General features: G+C 45.4%; 1 protein-coding gene across 9 annotated transcripts in view; it reads right to left on the reverse strand.

The window, feature by feature from the left end:
* Positions 1-241: 241 nt before the first annotated feature.
* Positions 242-22,258, reverse strand: part of ATXN1 (ataxin 1) — a 312,787-nt gene continuing 290,770 nt past the window's right edge. For all 9 annotated transcript variants that reach the window (XM_062569932.1, XM_062569931.1, XM_062569938.1 and 6 more), the window contains 2 exons: positions 9,868-11,905; positions 242-793 (listed from right to left, as the gene is read on the reverse strand). In XM_062569932.1, coding sequence (XP_062425916.1) covers positions 263-793; positions 9,868-11,745 — 2,409 coding nt within the window. In that variant the 5' untranslated portion in view covers positions 11,746-11,905 and the 3' untranslated portion in view covers positions 242-262. The remainder of the gene's footprint in view (positions 794-9,867; positions 11,906-22,258) is intronic.

The raw sequence follows: 22,258 nt of genomic DNA on the forward strand, positions 1-22,258 counted from the left end.
ACACATTCATTTCCACTAAGGGTGCGTGAAGCAGATACTGCCCCTTCTGTAGCTCTCAACAAACCTAGTCACTGACAAACACTTGTGGAAAAACATATGCACCAGTCTCCTGCATAATACCAGCTGCAACTATAACAACAAGGTTATAACATAAACCTAAAATAAGATGATAACATGTAAATACTGGGTTATTTAGTCTACAGTACAGTAATCTGGATAAAAATGACAAGGGATAGCCTAATTTCCTTTCCCCAAACAACTTTTACTTTCCTACATTGGATCGACCTTCAATGCAAATCTTAACCTCCTGAGGAATAAAAGAAGGCTTGGGAAGAGTCAAAGGTGGTTCCTCTTCTGATTTCTCTAGTTTTCGTGTTTCAGGGGCTGACCACCTCCTCTTCCGTGTTGCCGGGGGCTTGCTGGGTTCTGTTTTGGTGAGCAAAGGTGCTGCAGGCAATCCTATTTTGTCCGGAAACTTCAGTTCACCATTCTCAGCTAACATCTGTGCACTTCCCTGATTAATCCCATTTTCCTGCTCCGCATACCTGTGTCTACTTCCAGCTAGACTGTCATTCTTTGAATGCTTCAGCAAGATACTAGCTGAATCCATGGGCTGGCCCTTTTTAATAGAGCCGTTCTTCAGGTTCTTGAGCGTAAGCGATATGCAGACGTCCCCCACCGAGAGTTTCGAACATGGCAAATCAAAGAGCTGGCTGGTTCTCTCCGGGCAGCAGGATGACCAGCCTTGTCCAAATACAAAAAAAGGGTATTCTACCAAGACCTCCACGCTGACCTGCAGGAAGAGAGGGGAACAGCAGAAAGAGAGAGAGAAGGAGAGACAGAGCATGAGATCATCTCTTTGCCTTCACGCCCGTGCTCAGCACACAGCAGTCATGCCTGGAGAGGGGAACAAAGTAGTATATCGTAAAAGCGCCACGCGGTTTCTGTCGTATCAGGACACTGAGCATCTGGCTTCATGCTTGTCCTTGTCAAAAGAGTGTTAACAGTTTCTCTGAGCTCAGCACTTCTAGCACAAAACCTCCACAGGAATTGTTCTTTACCTTGAAATAGCTGCTCAGTGATACATAACTTTGGCATCTGAAAAACTCTGTTCACTGTCATGCTCTTGTGGTACCTAGCTCCTATCACCCAAATCTGAAGCTTAGATACTTTCCAATCAAAGGACTGCTACAGGGAAGATCCATGAGGCTGGAAGAGGTGTGGCATCTCCTCCCGGTTCTGACATCCAGTTTCCTAACTGACCACGGGAAGGTATCTCTCCTTCCTGAGCTCCGTCTATGTGAGTGTATACTTACCTGTATAAAACACTTGAAGACATGTTGATTTACAGTATGAGCCCATGCGTATGTATGGAGTTGTGCCTGTAACAGCAGCAGGCATGAATCCATCTTCCCCAAGCAGTCCTGTTACCAGTGTAGCTTCTTCCCTTCTCATGCATACTTTTCCAAAAGCCTACTTCTCATCCATTGCCTTCAAAAAGTGTCTTTTCTGATTACGCCACTCAAACACCCAAAGCACAGTTTTGTCGCTTCTGCTATTCAGCTTTCTCTGTCAATCTTGCCTAAGCTCTGCAGTTGAGTTCATCTCCACTCATTAGGGAGAGGACTACCTCTTCTCCATCTGCAATTTCTCCCTTCTATCTCCTTTTCCTGTGGGCAGTTCAAACTTCACCCTAATTTAAGAATCCATACTTTTATGAAGGTATCTAATCAGCTTACAGGAGGTTGTTATAGCCTGGACAACAGACCAGCATGAGTTACTTACTCTTCCTTGACATTGCAAATGTTGGGCCTAGAGCTCTTAACATTTTCAAGCACCTGCTTATCCTTACGCATGTCAGTAGCCTGCTGCTCACTGTGCAGTGTCTGCCTGCAGGTTCAGACAGTAGATGTGGGCTTGTGCAATTCACAGCCTGTATGAGTCCTTCTAGTACATCACAATGATGGCAGGAAATTCTAACACTTTTTTTAAAATTTGGCATATGTTATTAAAATGTTGTGTGTAACACCAATGAGATCTGCAATTCTAAGGGGATGTCTATGCTCAAGCCAGATATCCACTGTCCTGCTCCCAAGGTCACCATGGAATCTGGGCAGGATCCTGCTCTGGTTATTAACCCGAATTTGGTAAACACTAAATGCAGAAGAACACCAAAGTGCTACAAAACATGCCCATCTCATTTCTAAGCCATTCGGCATGCACAGAACATACCAGCTGTCTAAAGGGTTTCTCTCTCTCTAGGAAACAGGGATTCATTTGAAAGAACTATCACAGCAGACTTGCAAAACTCTCCCCCTTGGGTGTGAGTAAGGCTGTCATACCAAATGTGGCTTTGCATTGTTAAAAATACATTTTAATATTAATGAACACAAGAGGTTTAAGATACACATCATGCTCCTGTGTTCAAATAGCTTGGAATGAAGTTGTACGGCCTATCTTGCAGAAGCAGTTGGACTTGGTGATCACAAAGGCTTTTTCTGGAAACACCTTCCTTTCTGGCAGGGATATTAATTCCTGACAATGTCTAGTTTTGCACCACTGAGGTGCCCTGAGAAGTCTTGTCTGGCACTGGGCAAAGCAGCAGCACTTCAGTGTCACCATGCTTTTCCTGCTTGGGCTGTGAACCTCGGATACACTTGCTCTGCAAACGGGGCCCAAGGTAGCTCACTTTGGACCCTATTGGTTCCACATCCACTTTCTGTAGAAATACTAGACCAAGGATGACCCACAACACAGAGATGGAGGCTGTAGTACTAGGAAGCTCTCTGATTTTGACTGTACTTTTGTCTGTTCCAACCCACACTATGCACTAGCAGACAATTGCAGTTTATAGAAATGTTTATTCTTTTGAAAGAAACTGAACACATCCATAAATCTGCCACACACTTATATGATCAAGCCAACGAATAATACTCCAGGTGTTCTCCTGATACTCCACCTACCCAATGTAGTAAGCCACTGTATAAGGAATTTCAGAAGGAGCAGTTTAGAGGCACAAGATACTCTCCCCTCCGTCATGTTAAACTTACTCTGATCAGAACTGTTTGCCAGCAGTCAAGTACATGCACTGCAGTACTGTAAATGCATCTGTCTTTCAGGCCTGGTTTATGCCCTGAACTAAATCAAGTGGGGCTAAGGAACACGAACAATCTCATTACTTCATGTTGTTGGGCAGAAACATCCCAAAGATCTGTGAAAACATCTGCTTGGAGTTTGCGCTCCTACCCCATCATCACATGCCTCTGTAAGGGAAGACTTACAGACTGGTAGAAGTGGTGAGTATCCTGTACCACCTATGGACTTCAGTGGAAACTGTTCTCTACATAGAGCCATAGGTCCCTCTCAACATGGATCATCCAGCAGACATAGATTTCTCCTTTGATGTTGCTACTTCTCTCCTCTTCCTCTCTTCTTTCTGCCTGCTCCTTCTTTTTCTTTTAATATACTTTCCCATCACTGTAAAACGCTATTTGTATCTATGTGAATCATATATGTTGGCGTGCATCATCCTCACTGACACACAAGTACCTGTGTGGTTCCACATGTTCTTTTTACATGACATATAAAACACTTCTTTGAACTGTCAGTCTTTGAAACAAACCTCAGAACTGGTGGTGGTGATCATGAATAACGTCAAATAATAAAGATGGTAAAATGCTACAATTTTCATGATCCAGTCACAGTGTTCATACACATCTGTCAATTCAGAATGGGTTCCCTCACTGATTATCAAGCACTGTTTTAGCTAGCTAATACTGGATACAGCTAAATCACGATTTTAAAGTAACCATTTTCTATAAGCAATGCTAGTCAAAGACCTCTCAACTGTGGGAGTTCAATAAAAACCCCTCTGCATCATTTTTCTCTGGAGGACTACTGCATTAAAATATGAAAATTTATTTTTAAAAGTTCCCTCCTGCAACATCTTATTGTTATTACTGTATGAGAGAAAGAAAAGGATTTGGAACTTGTTTCTGTGCTTTTTTTAAGACAATAAAGGAAGAAAACAAAATGCTGGTCTCTGTAAGTACGCCAGGGCTCTACTGCAAAGATCCTTTTGTATTTCTACTTTTTAAGAACAAGTGAAAACACCCAAAATGTTTCAAAGCAGCCACTGAATATCTGCTGTTATCTTCATCAATTTATCATTTTATTTCTCAAGCAAACTCAGTACTTAGGGAATGCAATCCAGATTGCTCTGGAAATGCACACTGGAGCTGGCACACCTGTGGGACGATGGGAGGCACAGGAAGTGCTGTGCCTGTCACCCAGACTGCGGTGCCTTTGCAGAACGACACAGAAACTTTAGTCTCACGGCCTGCTGCTCTAACCCACCAGACAAGCACTAAAGCAAAAGCTGCCTAATAAAACTAGTTAGTACAGACTGTATTTTAATAAATGTAAACATCCAATGAAGTCTTTTCTCTCTAATATTATTAAAATGCAATAAAAATCCATCAAAAGGCTTTAAGCAGAAGGATGAGATCTCTGGTTTAGGAAGTTCAGGAGCCACAATCTCTTACATCCTGCAAGAGTGGTTTTGACAACTATCAGTAAGTACATGCTTGTCCTCTTCTTTGCCCTTCAGGGTAAGAAGAGGGAGGGCATTCACGGCTGGCCATTGCCAGATACTGAGCCAGGTAAAACTTTTCTCCTGTTCATTATGGCTCTTACTAAAATACATCCTCACATATTTTAACTATTTTAAAAGGAAACCCTTTTCAGAATACAGATGATAAAGATGGTGAGAACATCTAATAACACTGCTTTATATCATTCGCCTCTTTTCATGCAAGTCTATAAGAGCCCGATTCTGGTAACTGCTGGGCACCTTCATCTTCTATTAAAGTCAACAGGAGGAAAGAGGTCAGGCAAAAGGATTCAGTAATTTACTTGATGGCATAATTCACCAAGATCATGAGAGTCAGCACAGGATAGTCTGCACCATAAAAGAAGGCAGTCAGGGCCCTCCTCTGACGAAGGAACATCTCAGTGGTGGGGGCTGCCAAACAGCACAGGAAATGGGCAGGGGTTAGGTAACTATATTTCATATATATTTTTGCTTCCCCCCTCTTCAGATAGAGTAATATATCCAGGATATGTTTCCCAGGACCTGGGAAAACCATGACATGCAGCCCTGACAGAAAAACGTATGAGCAGCTTTAGGGAACCACCAGACCTGCAATGAGACATCTTTGCCTCCTTCCCCATGTGGGAAAGTCCAAGATCCCAGTGTTTTTGGAAGGTAAAAGACCCTGCCTTCTTCACTAAGGGATAAATTCCTCTTGACACTGGAAAAGTAGGAACGACACTTCTGAGACTTGTGGAGCTTTGTCTACTGAGGGGAAAATCTTGCTGAGGAAGAGCATTCACCTCTGAATGCTTCCCTGTTCTGTACGGAGATTGTAACTTTTACATGGAAGGGATGCAGTTCATATGATTGCTTTCTTTTGTGCTCCTTCCCTTTCACTCCCAGACAGAAGACCCTGCAGTGCCCAGGTCCCACCTGACTTCCCCTATCCAGTGATTTTTGGACTCCTAATGCCACTATTTCCACCACTCCCAAACACCATCTGCCTTCACAAGAGTGGATTTGCTTGGAGGGATTGATGGGGTTGCAGGCAGTACCTCCTGCCACAGGGACTACCTGGCATGGGCTGGGCTGGGGTACAGGAGAGTGGCTGTAAGGCCTTCAGCAGCCCACCGTGACTGCATCCAGCCCCACTTCAGCATGCTAACGCTCTAACAACCCCGTGCTTGAAGGTTAGCAGCTACAGCTCTCTGCAGCTACGCGAACCCGCAGCAGGGAAACTCCATTTCTCAAGGCAAGCCATTTCTGCTGGACCACTGGGTGGCTCGTTCATCACAGGAGTCCCTACCTGCTGCATTCCCCGAATTCAGTAATGCACATTTGAGCAGAGAATACAGCTTCCCTGTCATTCACCGGAACAAAGCGTTGCTGCCCCTGTGCCCGGGGAACAAAGCGGCGGAGATCACATGAGTGGAAGGCAGGCAGAGATCTCCATCTGTGGCGGCGAACAGAGTCAAACTCTCCCTTTTTGTGTCTGTAACAGTGCCAAAGATGATGAAAAGCAGAGAGCTGAGCAAAAGAGAAAGTGACTGGTTTGTGCGCATGCAGAGATATAAATGGAAAGCTAAACTGGATGAAGCTCTAAAAAAATATACGCTAAACTGGCAGGGGTACTATACTAGATGGTCTAATAGGTCTTTTCCATTCCTAATGCCTATGATTCTGTTTAAAAAAAGAGAAAGGTTATAAACTAGATCTTCATCTTTTTTTTTTTAAAGCTGTATTTCAGGTTTCTTTGGGGGACCTAAATATTATAGAACATTTTCCACAGCAATAATTGGAAACTGAACTTTAGGAGTGAAAGTGAGCATTTCAGAAAACTTATTTTGCATCTCCTGTGTGTATTGACCTTAACGGGTGAATTCCTACCTTCTGCTTGTTCCTGGCAGCAACAGAAAGGACAAATAAATGATAATGTGTGTGTTATTACAGGAATAACATTTTAAACTACAAAGAGATACAGCTCCACTGGTCTTTTTTTCAGGCAACTTGAATCCAGAGGATTAAAAGTCGCATAGAGCAAAGTAAAGACTTTGGGTTTTGGTCCATTTGATATTTGCTTCACTTTTTACTAATCCACAGTAAGGATGCAGTCAAATGGAAACCAAGCATCCCTCATGGGCTAAGGTCAGTTCTCCGCTGAAAATGCATATAGCTTTAGGTGGGTTAATTTTCTTCTAGGTTTCAGTACCTGGAACAGGGTTGGATGTGCAAGGTGATGGGAGGCAAGGGGAAGCCAGGAGGAAGAGCTCTTTCTGCCTCAATGGTGCGGTGCTGGGAAGGGAGAGCTGTGTGCTTGCAGTTATGCGACACAGCAGCAGCTATATAGTGCCTCCCTGTTTATATTACAGTTGTACATGCCTAGCTAAAAATAAACTCCTACCTCTTCCCTGTAATTGATGTGAGAATTAGCTAATGTTTGTACAGAGTCTGAAAATACAAATTCATCAATATTATAATGAGTTCCCAGAGATCATTGGGAGGAGTCTATAAAGTGAACAGAAGCTAATGGTAACGATGGTATTTTTGTGTGGTACTTATCCTTTATAATCTACATTCTAACAATACTGTTATAAAAGCTCCCTCTTCCCATAAGTACATAAGAGAGTGAAAGTTAACTATAACAAAATATTTTGCAAAGCCGAACTACGCATGCACCTACATTCCCACTGTACTCTGGAGTCAATACATATTTAAGTAAGCAGCATCACAGTATCACTATTCTAAACAGCAAGACTGAATGCTGTTCTTTCAATGAGAAGCCAAAGCTCTCTTCACAGGCAATTTTCTAATAAGTAATGACTATTGCATGCCTGCTAATAAGGCTAAATGCTTCCATATATCCACGTTAGGCTGAGGGTGAGGTCACTGGAGACTTCAGACACACAGAAATGCTCTCTCTCTCTAACCAGGCAAGGGAAAATCGGCACAGCAGTCACTGCTATGCAGAGACACAGCTGATCTGGGAAGAGACCCAAGTCCTGGAATCTGCAGGAAACCTAAATTAAACCCTCATTCTAATCATATCTCTACGTGACTCTCACTCCATTCTGGAAGCATCCCCTGTGGGAAACACAGCTGGGGAGTATTTTAGCTGCGATGATGTCAGCCTGCTTCTGATAGGCTTCTTGATAAGGTGACACTTTGCTGGATGAGAGTGGTGTAGCTTTTGCCGTAGCTTTTTTTTTAACAGCTTCAAACCCAGCATGCTCTCTACCAGACGATGGCACTCTCCCCTCTGCAAAGGAGCTTTTCCCAGCGTGCAGTACTACAACACATTGCCTGTGTTGACAGATCTGTGAACAAGACATGACACAAATGCTACCTACTAATTTGTACCTCTTCTGCTGGTGCAGAGACTGGTGGTCTGACTGCAGAGAGAGAAATGAAAGCAAGATGAAAATTACAGATGGGAGATTACTACTTTTGAGATCTCATTATGCAAGGCACTGGGGCAAATTATAGTAACTAGTTCTGATCCAAGGATAGTTCCTCTATTCAAGAAGCCTGAGATGCATAGCTCTCAGTAAGAGCACTAAAATACAGCTGAACAGTAGAAAAAAAATTTGCATCCTTATAGCATTACTAAAAACAACAGAGGCCCAACTTGTGTAGAGGTGCATACTTGTATGATCACAACCACAAAGGGAATCTGCACACCTGACTGAAGAAAGGCCATGCATATAGGAATTTACCCTGTGTTTGCAACTTGGGAAGGATGAGTCACAGATTGCCATGAGTGAAAGACATTTTTTCAGTGTAAATTGCTTCTCAGTACTGCTGCTCTTTGTTTTCTTCTCCAAACCAGTCAGTCAAAGGGGCTTTACTAAATCAATCCATTTCTAGTTTCTCTCTCTCTTTCTGGTTCTACAGAGCTGAAGTTTGCAGTGCTCCTGTTTCAAACCAAACCAAAGCCATTTGTAACAAGATTATTTAAAATGAGTACCTTTATGAACCAAACTGCTATCTAGTGTAGCTAATCTATTTCCAGTCTTAACAGAGCAGAATCTAAATTGATGAGATAAGGGACAGTATCAAGATAATGTTTTTAAGTACATTCTTGGTCTAAAAAAAATCTTTGGAAAGTTACAGCACTTTTTTTTTCCTACATTGCAAACCAGTGAGAAACAAAGTTCAGAAACACATGATGCCTAGCCATCTTGATACTTTTTTTCTTTTTAAATTTCCCCTGAACATACAGTGTGTGAGCTATGCAGTGTTTAAACCTAACAGAAACCTGAATAAAACTCTGTGTAGTGTGTCTCAGTAACTTACACATATGAGTGAAAGCGTTCCAAGACAACTCCAAGTTTTCAAGCCATGGAAATTCACAACCTTGTGGCCTACCTATCTCTCAAGGGCAGGATTTGAGTTGGACTTAATCCAAGCTTTCTGGAGAAGAAGGTAAAAGTCATCAATTAGAAAGCAAAATGCATCCTACCCTACTGCCTAAATCAAGTTATTCCATATTTGAAGAAAGAACACTAAGATCATTTAATTCTTCCTTTAATTTATTTTTTCCTGGATTCTTTAGCTGTAAAGCACATTGGGATTTATACCAAAATGCAAAATCCTAATCAGGCACTGAAGACCTTCACATAGGCCAATGGGTGGTAGACTTGAAGATCTGTCTCATAGTCTTGGCTCTGGCAATGACACGCTAAGTGACCAATCACAAACCTCTTTATTGCCCCCTGTCTCAGTTTCCACCTTCATCTCAGACTGTTTTTGCATAATCTTTTTTTCTATTGTGTGTTTCTACAGTGCTGAACGGAGACAGGCTGGGGCCTCGAGGTGCTGTCACAGTACAGGCAAGAAATAGCGATATTGCCTGAAGTACTGCAGTATGATTGAGGTTTGCTGAGTGAACCATTTCAAGTGACGATGTAAACAGCTCCTGTGGCTGCAGTGTAGGGACTGCGAAGTGCACTCAACACAACCTTGCAGCAGTTCAACCTGGGTACAAGAACAGAGGGCAGCCTCGTCCCCAAGGAAGACCTACTACCACATCCAGGAGGCTACATTTACCACAAGCATGGCCCTAATGGCTCCACTGGCACTGCAGGGTGGTTGACTTTTGGGCTGAATGTATCAGTCTCATGGACAAGTGTGAATGATGAAAAACTAACACCCCCCCCCCCCCCCAAACCCAAAGCAATTGAGACCTGCTGGCAAACTGCCATGAGGTAAGCTGTACCAAGGAAGCCAAGATGTGCACTCTAGTCCCTCTACCCAGAACTCCCATGTTTTATTACCTGTGCTCGATGTTCTCCAACCGCAAACTGTATCACAGCAATGCCTGGGTTATGGCTGTCTTCAATCCTCTCCACAGTGCTGGAGTCTATTTTCAGGTCATTGCTAATTTCCGCACTCTGTATAAAGTCTTCTGTTTTTAAGTCCTCTACTTTCTTCAGCTCCCCGTTGGCCAACTGAATGATTGACCCTTTCATGAAGTAAGGAGGCAGCGTGGGAGGAGCCGTGGCAGGAGAAGCAATGGATTGCACCACAGGGAGGTGGATTTGGGCCTGCACCATGGTTGCCTGGTAGGCGGGCTGGGTTGTGAGGGACTCAGCATTGAAATTCTCACTTTTGGGAATGGCAGTAGTGACAAACGTATGAGGCACTGCTGCAAACTGCGGAGATGAAGTGACTATTGCAGGTGCTACTCCTGATGGTTCGACATCCGCATTGCCGACTGGTATAAGCAGGGGTTGCGTGCCAGGGATCACCAGGTGCTGTGGTAGATTTCCAGGGTACCCAATCGCTTGCTGCTGACTGCTCAAGTAGCCAATTACCGGTGGCTGGGTCCCAGCGTAGAAGGCCGTAGCAGGCAGCCCAACGGGGAGTTGCTCAGAGGCGCTGTGGGTTGTCTGAATGACAGTGTGAGGGGACAGCGTGGCAACTGCTTTCACCCCCTCGTGGCCCATAGTCTGTTGTGGAGATAAAGCATAGGACCGGTGGGCTGGCTTTCCTAAATGCAAGCTTCCCTTGTCGTTGAGGGTAGAGGGAGAGGTGTCTCGGTTGGTGGCCTGTGGTACCTCCATATCTGCAGTAGGTGTGTTGCTGTTGGGTACCACCATGACAGAGGCTCGGACACCTGAGGAATCCCGCGCGCTGTACTCAGCAGGGCTCGAGTGGACGACTACGTGCCTGGTCTCGTAATGATGGGGGGCTGGTTTATTGCCTGCTTTGACTAGACCCATGTCGGCAGAAGGTGAAATACCATACCGCCGGCTCTTCTCTATCTCTCCATTCAGTACCTCCTTGGCCTGCATGGCCTGCAGCCGGCTGCTCTCGGGCTTCTTGAGGGGATCTCGTGTGACGAAGTGGCCCCCAGAGTCGGTGTACTGTACCACCACTTGGGAGGAAGGGCCAAGGGTAAGCGTGTGTGGTATCACTGTTTGATGGGGATGCAGAGGGACTGGGATGGTTGGAGGAGAGACATTTCTAACTGAGCTCTGGGGAGAGCTGGAAATGTGGACGTACTGGTTTTGCTGGGTGGGTGGAGGAGACCCTGCAGTGATCAGTCCAGGTGTCCTAACCAGATGCGGTTCAACTTTGTGCCCCTGTTGGCTTAGGCCGCTCATGCTGGCCAGCAAAGTGGAATAAGCCTCCAGCTGGGAGCGCTGGGATGGAGTGGTTGCAACAGCTGTGGCCGCCGCCACGGCACTGGTTGCAGAATTGGCTGTTGGGGAAATCAACTGTGAGGGGATGAATCCGGCATATGGTCCACTGTACTGGGGCCCAACGAACTGGAAAGTGTGTTGCAAGTGTGTGTACTGCACGGGGGATACAGGAGTCCCTGACTGGGACAGCGCAGCCGAGTACACCGTGGGAAGGGTTGTGGAGGCTGGAACGGACCTGGGTGCACTCGGTGGGGAATAGTCCACTCCTGCAGACTGTGACTTGTGTAAACCCTGCTGTAAACCCATCTCCACCGAAGTCCCTCCGGGCCTGTGCCTTCCTCCCAGGCCGCTTTGGCTGCTGGGTGTGCTGGGGAGCCATGCTAAGTTATCTGCACGGTGGTTTTCGTTTGGCAGGACTGGCTTCACCTCCGAAGGCAGGCTGGTGGCAGGGATTTCTCGCTTTTTAGGTGGCAGGCATTCATTACTCCGCTCTTGGTTGGATTTCATCTTTCGCCGTCCCCCCTCCACTGTGCTTGCTTCACTGTCTGGCTGGTTCTGATTTCAGTCTGATAAATGGAAAGTCACATTTGATTTCTGAAAGGGATCCAGTGACTTCATGAGGAATCATCTCCCCGTGAGCACGATCTTCCGACGGCTTCTCTGGATTCTGCAACGAGAGGGTGGGGGAAACGACACCGTCAGCACTGCAGAACAAAATCAAACGAGCAAGCACCTCAAAACAACCACCAAGAAAGAGAAAAACCTCCGCAAAAACAAAACCTGTTTTGCATTGCTGTTCTCATGTCAAGGATCCGTTTGCAGCTAAAATCCCGGATGCGCCTGCTACCGCATCAGGAGGACAAGTAGAACTTTAGGCAAATGCGAAACTCTCTGATCAAAACATTTCATGTTTAACGGCGGTCACTTATTTCCTAGCATCCTGCAGGCTTGCTTTCCTCCCTCCTTCACGAAAACCCGCTGTGTTTCTCAGGTATCCGGCTCATTTTGCTGCTCTCTCCCTCTCCTACCCCTGCAACGACGATGTTATCTTCACAGCGTCGTGTCCTAAAGCACGGCATCACGGCATGACCTCACGCACGACGCAGCAGGGAGCCCTGACGAACTCCCCCCGCCAAAATATTTACGTTAGCAACGAGCGGCTATTAGTAGTACGGAGGGAAGGTGAGCTACTTCTGAACTCCTAAACCTCTGCGTCACCCGCCGAGCGATTTCATTTCACGCTGGACAGGGCTGCAAACGCAGCAGTTGCCTTCTGCTCGCCCCTCATGCCACAGCTTGTTACCGGCACACGTGCCCTTCATCTACAAGTTTGGCAATAAGCCTCAGCTAGACGAGCTATTTACAGCAGCAGCACAAAGCCAGAGATGGCTCCGAGCCAGACCTTTAATGTGTTTTTTCAGTGCTTTGAACCCCCTCGCTATTGATAGCTCACACCTGAGCAAGCAGGCAACGCCTGACACTGGAAAACGCCCCGTCCCCTGCAACCCCGGGGGCTCAGCGGGGGCCCGCCGTGCCTGCGAGCTGACGCTGGCCCTGAAAACTCCCAGCTAAGACGGCTTGGAGGAGGGTGCCCGGATCTCCCTGACCCAAGGCAGGAACCCCGACGATCACAAACGCTCTGGATTTTGTAACGTGCTAGAGCAAAACAGGCTGCCTCCCTGTTACCGCAGCCGTTCGATACTGGGAATACAGTCTTCCTAATTCTTTTATTATCTGCTAAGGAAAATACTCTAACTGGATCACATTACGCAAAAAAGAAACAAACCAAAGCAAAACCAGACTGACAGCCCTTCTCCACCTGTCTGAAACCAAGAACTCCTGCTCCGCCTTCTTTCATAATTAAACTTTACAGAAAATGAGACTCTTCCCACCCCCTATCCAGTCATCGCCTTTTATCTCCATTTCTGATTTTTTTTGAAAGATAAGCAAGAACGGGTGTTTAGAAATCTCACATCTCACATTTTAGGCAGCCTAACGAGAAAACATTTATCATATGAAAGAAAAACAAGGAGAGAAAGAATTGTCGTGGATACGAACGAAGATGGAAATAGGATACAACTAACTTTAAAGTGAACGCTGAGCAGCAGTAATGATCTTAGGACAAGTAACATTCCTTTGGGGGATCTCTTTCGCTCCTGCCTTGGGTCTAATGAACGATAAGCCTCATGTTTACATGCGTATATCGCACTTTGAACACACAGTAGACTAAGATTAAACCTAGCTTTAAGAGCATTCTTCATATTTAGGGTCCTCCAAGCTGCCATAATCCCACAGGAAAAGTCTAAAGCTTCTCATGGTCTGACACAATGTGTTTTAAGTTAATTATTCCATCGTTTACAAACTTATAAACAGCAACCAAACACCAATAACCACTGACACTCGAACAGACCAATGTTTGCTGTTGCTTCCTTCAACAGCTCTACAGCTGTCACGAATTAGCACGGGCCTGACCTAAGCTGAGAAACCAGCACGCAAATTATTTGTAGGCTTGGGAAAGGTCGTTAGAAAGACCCGCGTTCCTCTGCCTTTCATGCTGCGCTGCAGGCAAAACCACAGCTCAGAGAGAGCCAGGGAGCCGCGTACTCCAACGCGGGCTGGTGACCGCTCAACTCTGTTTCAGAAAATTGAGTTGCCCTGTGAGGGGCCGAGTCCCTGCACCACCTCGGTTTGTCTGTGAAACGCAGCTGCTTGTCTCTCAGCAATTCTGTCAGCGTAACGTTTTTCCTGGAAAACCTGGAAGATCCCAAGCCAGCTTCTTATTTGGGGGCTACGGTGATGCCAGGGAGCCCCACCAGCCGCCGCGGCGCAGCAAACCCTGCCGGCCGCAGGCAGCGGGGAGCGCTGGGATTTGCACCGGTCTTTCCCCTCCTCCTAACAGTTGTTCAGTGTGTCTTGGCAACAGCTAAAATTATTATATTACATATGACTTATAGATTTTTAAGTTCAACTAAAAATAAAACCGCCAAGCTTACATTTGCGCAGTCATCCTTAGTTAACTTTAGCTCACTGTAGTCTTCTACCCTGGGGCAGGGAGCTCTGGCACATAAATCAGCAGCTCCTGACAGCGGAAGCCGCATGGAGACGCTGTGGTGGGATGTGTTTTACACGTTCCCGTTGTATCCCTCCGCTTTCTCTTGGGAGCTCAGACTGGACCTGGAGGGCTGGCGGACTGGCCCATCCTTTTATTTCTTGCAAAGATGGACCTGAACTGAAAACACAGACCCTAGGAGCACTCTGAGAGGAAAAAATCTGGATGCAGGCTGGAAGCACAGCACCGGCCCCTCTGCCTGTGTAACAAGATGACCCAGAACGCCAGGCCCAAATATGCTGCAGGTTTAAAGCCTCTTGTACATGGGACAGGATAGGGCCAAGCTATTTTGCTATAATGCGTAAACCAGACTCTCAAAACTTGTTGTTCCAAGAGTCTGAGGAGTTTAGATTCAGCTTTTCCATGTCAAAATTACTAGAACAAAGCTGTATGAAACTTGCTGGACTTTTACTTTGCAGGAGCTGAAGCAAAGGCTTTTTCTGCTAAACAGGATCAAACTACTGAGTTCTGAGTAGCCTCCAAATCCAGAGCTAACATCCTTCAAAACCACCAAATGCTAACTCTTTTGCACTGAATTTAGGTTACATCAGGAGTTTCTGACTGAGAGGCAAAACCATGAAAGAGCCCAAAGTCATCTGAAAAGTTCTGGAGCTCAGCAAGCTTTTTTGATCAACCTGGTGCAGGAGACTTCAAGGCAGTCTGAAAACAGGCAAGTTTTCACACACTTGAAAACACAGCATTTTGCCTGCTTGTTTGCTTTGTAAATCTTTCAGATGACTCTCTTCATCATCACCGGTAACAAATGGGCTTCCCAAAATCTCCTAGACAACAAAGCAAGCTTAATGGAGACAAGGGACTAGACATCAGTAGAACTGTTAAGACTGCCCCACTTTTTCCAGCCCACCTACTTTAGACTTTGACCTCCAGTAGATATGGGACTGGATTTGCAGAAACACAGGTCACCTGCCTTTCTGCGCAGCAAATCTCAGCCTCCTTCTACTTTAGGAGTAAAAAGTAAAATGGTAGGTTTTCAGTATAATTTGAGCAGCAGCAACAGTAAGGACAGAAAGGGAATGATTTTACTTGGGGAAAAATGAAAGGGGACAAACCAAATAGAGTATCTCAAAGGCAAGAGGTGCAAGATATGGTTAAATTGTTCTTCTCCTGCTATCCTAGAAAGACATTCCCGTTCTGCCTGCCCTTTGAGGTGGGGCGCACCATTTATTATTTGTACGCCTTTTTTTCTTTTTGATCCAAGTAATTTCTCTGATTCTGAGAGCTCCTTCGTATTTAACTTTGGAGCCATTGATCGTGATTTGCAAGACACAGAAAACAGCAGCAAGCACTCAGTGATTTCTGCTCCCGCTTTGTGAGTGCGTGTCACCCAGGCACGTGCGTGCGTGCGTGCGTGTGTGTGTGTAATTCGGCCTGAGAAGGGAAAGGGGACAAGGAGATCAGGGACAGCAGCTGGACTTTGGTATCTCTGGTAGCTAGCGCACATGGAACATTGCTAAAGCGGCTGGATAGCCAGTGTCCACTGGCAGCCTGCCCACACTCAAATTCCTGGAAAGGCTTAAGGCAGAAAAATAATCACTTGGAGGAGTCACCATCTGGGTTTGCGCTGGCCTCAAAGGGATTGCTCACTAGAGCTCAGGATTTTTCAGCTCATTTTCATGCAAAACTCTAGTGTGCTTCTGCAAAGATGGTTTATGCCTCGGTATGTTCCCCCCCAACCAGTATTTTTCTATTTATTTCTTCCAATAAATTTAAAACTCATGAAAGGAAGCTGGGTGATAGCTTTAGAGGCTGAACTTTAATTTATCTAGTTCACTGCAACAAAGGCAAACCCAGCAAAGCAAGCATTCCTCAACATTGTAATAACAAGCTGCATCCCACCACAAAAGACTGAGTCTTTGGGTACAGAGGAGAGGCCAGATTCACAAAACACTGCAGCACCTGGATATGCAGAGCAGGATTTTCACTGCCTTCACAAATCTGGCACTTTTGGCAGTCCCATGAAGTAGCTAGCCAACTTCTTCTAAATCACCTTCAAAAATCTGGTCCCTCACTCTCCAGTCCCTGATCTTTCTGCAAGAATTGCTAAAAAGCAGGTCTGATCTGCCACCAGGAGCAGGGCTGAGATCAACTCATTTTCCTTATTGCACGGAGTAATAATCTGAGGGGGGTGGCTGTCAGCCTTGAACTTCAGGGATATTCAAACCAGCTGCTTATAGTCAAAGGCTCTCTTGAGCCCAAACCCTAATAACATATTACTACTAGTTTTTAGCTTTTACTTTCCATGTCCAGTGATTTCTCACAGTTATCACTTCAGTAGAAAAATGGGCCTACCCTTGGTCAGGCACCACTGCCCTGCCTGACAGTATACATCAATGTAATAACCAAAGAGCACATTGGAAAAATAATCCTTTGAATCAACTCCGACACACTGCTTTTTATGTCTGGTGTGTTACATGCAGTCTGGCAGGATCAGCTGCATGCTCTAATGTGCCTGGCTCCAATCAGCCGCCCGTCCCATCGTGATACGATGGGTGGGTGATTTCAGCATTACTTGAAATCAATGCAAAGGGAGGGCACTTTGCCCCCGACTCCCTCCCTCGCCCCCAAGGCGCTTGGCACCTTGCAGGATCAGATTCGCCGCGATCACAAGGCAGACACGTCGCAGAACGATCTGCAGCTGCATTCTGCCTCTCAGATCCACACGCCAGCTTTCCCCAGCACTAGGCGCTACCTTCTGCCAGCTACATATTCGTAGTTGTAACTGTTACAGATTTCATTAGCCTTGCCATGTGGAGCTCAGCACAGGCCAACAATAGCTATATGAGTTTATTGTCCAGTCTTACCAATTTCGCAGTTCTCTGGCAGATTTCCCAGGAGGGCCAACTGTAGAGATCCATTAATAAGAAACACGAAAACCTCTAATAAAATTTGAAAATCTCCTCTCAAAACTAAAGGATTCCTGATCAACACCACATCTGCAAGACAGATTGTCCACTGCAGTGTTCACTCTTATTATACTTCTGGGAATCAACCACAGCAAATTGATACAGCTTTTTGCAGAGTGAGCAGCTATTCTGTACATCCCTCCTCCCCCCAGTCAGATCAGATATCCTTTACACAGTATAAAAAGCAATTGATATAAGCAAACCTCAACGAGCTGATCACTGGAAGCGAGATGCTCAGAGGCCTGACATTACCATAAATTTTTATGGTGCAAGGTTGTAGGTACCAGAGTTGAGAGAGGAAGATTCAGGAGGAAGAATATCATAAGATACATCCCCCCGCCAAAACGGCTAGCAGTGGGAGCTCCAGCAGAGCCATTCACCTGGGGACACCTATGAATGCACATGATACAAACTCCTGAATATTTTAACCTCTGAATTTTGAGGATAAGGGGAGCTCTTTATTTTCTAAGCAGGGCACTTGTGTCCTGCAGTCACGTTTAGCTACAGTTATACTTTGGTTAGGGACACACTGTTACCTCGGCTGGTGGGTGCTGGTGAGCTGCACAAGAATCACAGCTTCTCATGGTGCTAGTAGTAGATTAGATTTCAATTAGACTAGCTGTTGAATTAATGAAGACTTTGAGTTAGTTTTCAAATGTTTACAGGTTTCTGCTGTCATTTCACATTTCATCTGGGTGCCATCACATGGTTCTATAATTCTGTGCCTACAGAAAAGATATCTGTAGTTTCAAGACCTGTAAAAATCATGCTACCTTCTGGACATACAACATACCTTCCCATACACACATATGAGTACGCAGCTTCATGTATACTTTGTATCAGAGTGTCATAGGAGATCTCAGTCCATTCTTAGCTGCCTACTGTGAGAATCATTAATTTCATGTTTCTTACAGAAAAGTTATACGCAAAAACGAGCAATCCTTTTCCAGCATGCTTTGCAAAAAGTTGGTATTAAAGTGCTCGGCAAGCAAGCCGCAAGCATTTGCTTCTTAAGCCACAAGCTGCTTCTGCAGCTCCTGGTGCTGGCAGGGGGCTGCAAAACGACTGCTGGTTCACCGCCCTCCTGGCCCGCTGGGCCGAACTGCCCTCGCTCTGCTTTGCAAGAATTCCCCTTGTCCTGCCAAGCCCAGGCACTCAAATAACATGAGTCCAGCCCTCCTTCTTGCCTCTGAAACACTGGTTTACAAATAGAAGATTTCTTAAAAAGATAAATGTGGATGGTGGTGGATTTTGGTTCTTTTTTTTTTCCCAAAATACCCTTTTGCCGTATGAGGTCTTTCAGGCTCCAGTTCTCTAGCTTTCCCCTGCAACCCGCAAGACCAGAAACTTGTCTTACTTTTTTAGCTAAAAGTGGAATTCCCCATCTAATCATCCGACATCAGGAACTGGAGCTCTGTGAAACAACATCAGCTATCTAGAGACTTGCGATAAAAATGTACCAGCTGATGCTGCTGACTGCAGAGAAACTTCTTGGAGGATGAAGCACTCAGACTCCAGAGCTCTCCGCTCCTATGGAGGAGCAAAGAAAAGCATTTAACAGCGTAGTAAGGGCCTGATCCTGACTTGAGAAGTTCAGGAAGGCAGTACTCCACCTCGTACACACCAAATGCCTTCTGCCGAAGGGTCCTGAAGCCACGGCATAACCACTGGTGCTTACAGTGCTCTTTCAACCCTGTTTACATCAGGAAGGTAATGTGGATCCCACCTATGCTACTCCACAGTGGACAGATGCAGCATATTCCCCTTTTATTCCTGCACAGCACCAACTACTGTGAGCTACAGGATGTCTGATTTGAAGGACCAATTTGTCTGAGACTGCACAACAAAATCCTTCACTCTTACACCAATCCCCTAGAGGCATTTCTGCAGCCTAAATGAGTGAAGAGTTCATTTATAAACAACTATAATACTGAAATTACTTTGTTGATGTTTTTCATTTATCTACAATGTGCCCAGCTACAATGGGAGCTGCCTACACAAATTTCCATTGAAAATTTCACAAGTGACTATAAATGAAGCAACACCCACTCGCCACTCATTTTAACTTGTGACAGAAACTGTCATGCCTGTATGAACACATTTGCACCGCAGATATGTCATGCAGGTCTCCTTCCATGTGTCTCCAAATGCTTGTTAACGTTCTCTCTTTCATGCATGTGGCAAAACAAATTTGAAATATGTCTGGCTTCATCTGCAGAAGAGATGAATGTGACCCCCACCAGAAATTACAGGAGTTGTGGCCGTTTCACTCCTTGGAAAACCCAGCCAGGGCATCAGCGAGCACCGGCCAACTTGAAGCAGCCATTTCACAGACAAGCACACGTGCTTGTGAAGGAGAGCGCACCTCCAAGCTCAGCTCTTAACTGGCCGGTGTGAGAGCGTGGATTTTTTAAGGGCAGATTTGGAAAGGTCGGCTACACACTCGGTGCCTTTCAGTGGACGTCCCTCCCAGACGGCTTCACTGAGAGATTCCACGCGCTAGCAAAGTGCGTTATAATTAGTCCAGTTGTGAAGTGCTGAAAATGAATTCACATTACATGCCGCTTGAAACGGATTCCAACTCCTCTCACCCCTTCCGGTTTCATGCAGCGAAGCCCATGGGACAGCTTTAACACCCCCCCCCCCACGGGTGCTGCAGAAAGTTGGGATGAGTTCGGCACTCCCCCAGACACTCCTCTGTTGTTTCTTTCTTTCATTCATTCATTCATTCAGTTTTCTTCTTAATTCACTCAGTCACATTGGGGTGCGCCCTGTGGAAACACTCACTAGCCCTGCGCAGATCCTCAAGCTGGCAAGCTCATCAAAAGCAAGATCGCAAAGGTCGCTTGCACGCTGAGATGTGCTCGTAGGAATGCATACAGGAAAAAAAAAAAAAACAAGAAAAGAGAAAGGAGAAAAAAGCCAAAGCAGCTGTTCTGCGCCCCCTCTTCCCATAAAATGCCTGGCCCGGCTCTGCGGCCCACGACACAAAGTGATTAGTTAGCTATTCCTGACTCAGGCTTTGCAGGGAGCCTCCCGTTTCACGGGCAGTATGGCAGGCAGATAAAATGGGCACAGAGAGCCAAATTCATCACCAGTGTCACTTTGCTGAGGCCAGCGCAGCGAGGGTGCGATCGCGCCGGCTGTTCTAACTGACAAGACAACGCAGAAAACAATTAAAACAAAATGAAATAATGCTGGTTTATAAAAACATAGCAGGCTACACAGTCACAGGCTCCAGCTGCAATTAAAAAAAGCCATTCCAACTAAGAATGCAAATCATCAGCATTGCTCTCAAGCAGGGAACGTTGACAAATGAAGGCGGTGTGTTAACATGCAGTGCCAGTACTCTTAATTTAAGTATGTGAGAAACAAAGGTATGTATGAACTAGGACTGCCAGAAAAAACTTGCTTTAAACAGGAACCAAAAGGAACTGGAAGGATTTTAAAATGACTTCTCTTACTGAAAGACAGATAAAAGAAAACCTTTTGCTCCACTTTTCCCAGCCAACTGAGGAAGGAAAAAAAAAATCACACAACTCCAATAAGATAATTTATCTAGGAGTTTTGAAGTATAAACGAAAAAACTCCTCCACCAGACATGTGGGTCCAGTGAATCACAGCTTGGAAATATGAATGGACCTTTTGTAAAAGCCAGTGAGCAACAAATTTGTTTTCTCACTGCTGCGATCACTTCTGTGAGAGCATTTTACCCATCTGCCACTCGAAATCCAAGGCACAAAGACAAGTCACCTCCCCACACCAGGGAAATGGACAAAAGGATGACTAGCTACCTGCAGCTGTTTTCAATCGAAAAGCCAAGTAATTATTGCAGCCCTCTCCTGTGGCTCATATGGAGCGCAGCATGGAGCTGTAAAGCGTTATGCAAGTCTAATGCGCTGCCAGATCTCTTAGAGCAGTCAGCAGCCAAGTCACTCCCTCCCACCATTGGCTCAGCTTCATTAACTTAATCAGGTATTCATTCATTCATTCATTCATTCATTCAAAAAAAAAATTACACTAAACCTGGCAAATAGCCAGTGCCATGCATGCAAAAGAGCATGCTCACATCAGCCACTGGGCCTAGAAGAAAAAAGGGCAACCTAATATTTGTCACTCTTCCACAGCGGCATTCGTTTTGCACGGAGCCTCTGCACACACGTACCTTTGCCACAACCTCCTGAAAAAGTACCAAGGGCTGAGGAGCAGCTGTGGGAGTGCAGGAAAGCCCTGGAGACTGCAGGATTGAGAGTAGTCCTATAAGTCGTGTAGCCAGCAAGCAGCAGAACAAAGTGCTTCCTCAGAGCAATGGGCTAATTAATTAATATGATTATTTAGGAGGGGGAAAAAAAGAAATAGTGGCACGATCAGTAAGTACATTAACTCAACTCATTTTGCTGCATGGTTCCTATCTTTTCTGTCGCGTATAGCACATATGCTGTATAGCTAAATCTAGACAGAAAGGAACACAGGAGAAAAGAAACAAAAGAAGACAGGGAAAGTATTGAACAAGCAATTTTAAAAGCATTTTGTAATGAAAATCTGTTTGATCCCTGTATCTGTAAACATAGAAGACTTCCCACAGGCCTGTAACACTCAAGCATCATGCAAGAATCCCTTCTCTTGCACAGCTCTTGCACCTGTTTTTCTTAGTCTTTACATGCAGGTTTGCAAAGAACTTTATGTCTTCTCTCTTGCTGTCATCAGAATGACTTTCACGGCACAAGAAAGCTGCTTCATGACAATACCAAAAGAAGGCCTTGACAGTCAGATCTGACTTACTGTGAATGGTTTCACGTAGCAAGCCACGCAAGGCATTCAGGGAAGGAGAGAGGTGTTACCTTTCCCACAGCCAAAGCTGAACCAGCTGCGTGAAAGAAGGCCGCATCTCTCCCTCTTATCTCACTTTCCTCTGCGCAAAAAATACAGGCTAGCCAGTCACTCTGAGCAAGTCCATAAAAATAATATGGAAAGACAGAGTACTGTG

Source organism: Rhea pennata, chromosome 2 (genome assembly GCF_028389875.1).
Source record: "Rhea pennata isolate bPtePen1 chromosome 2, bPtePen1.pri, whole genome shotgun sequence".
NCBI classification, from domain to species: Eukaryota; Metazoa; Chordata; class Aves; order Rheiformes; family Rheidae; genus Rhea; species Rhea pennata.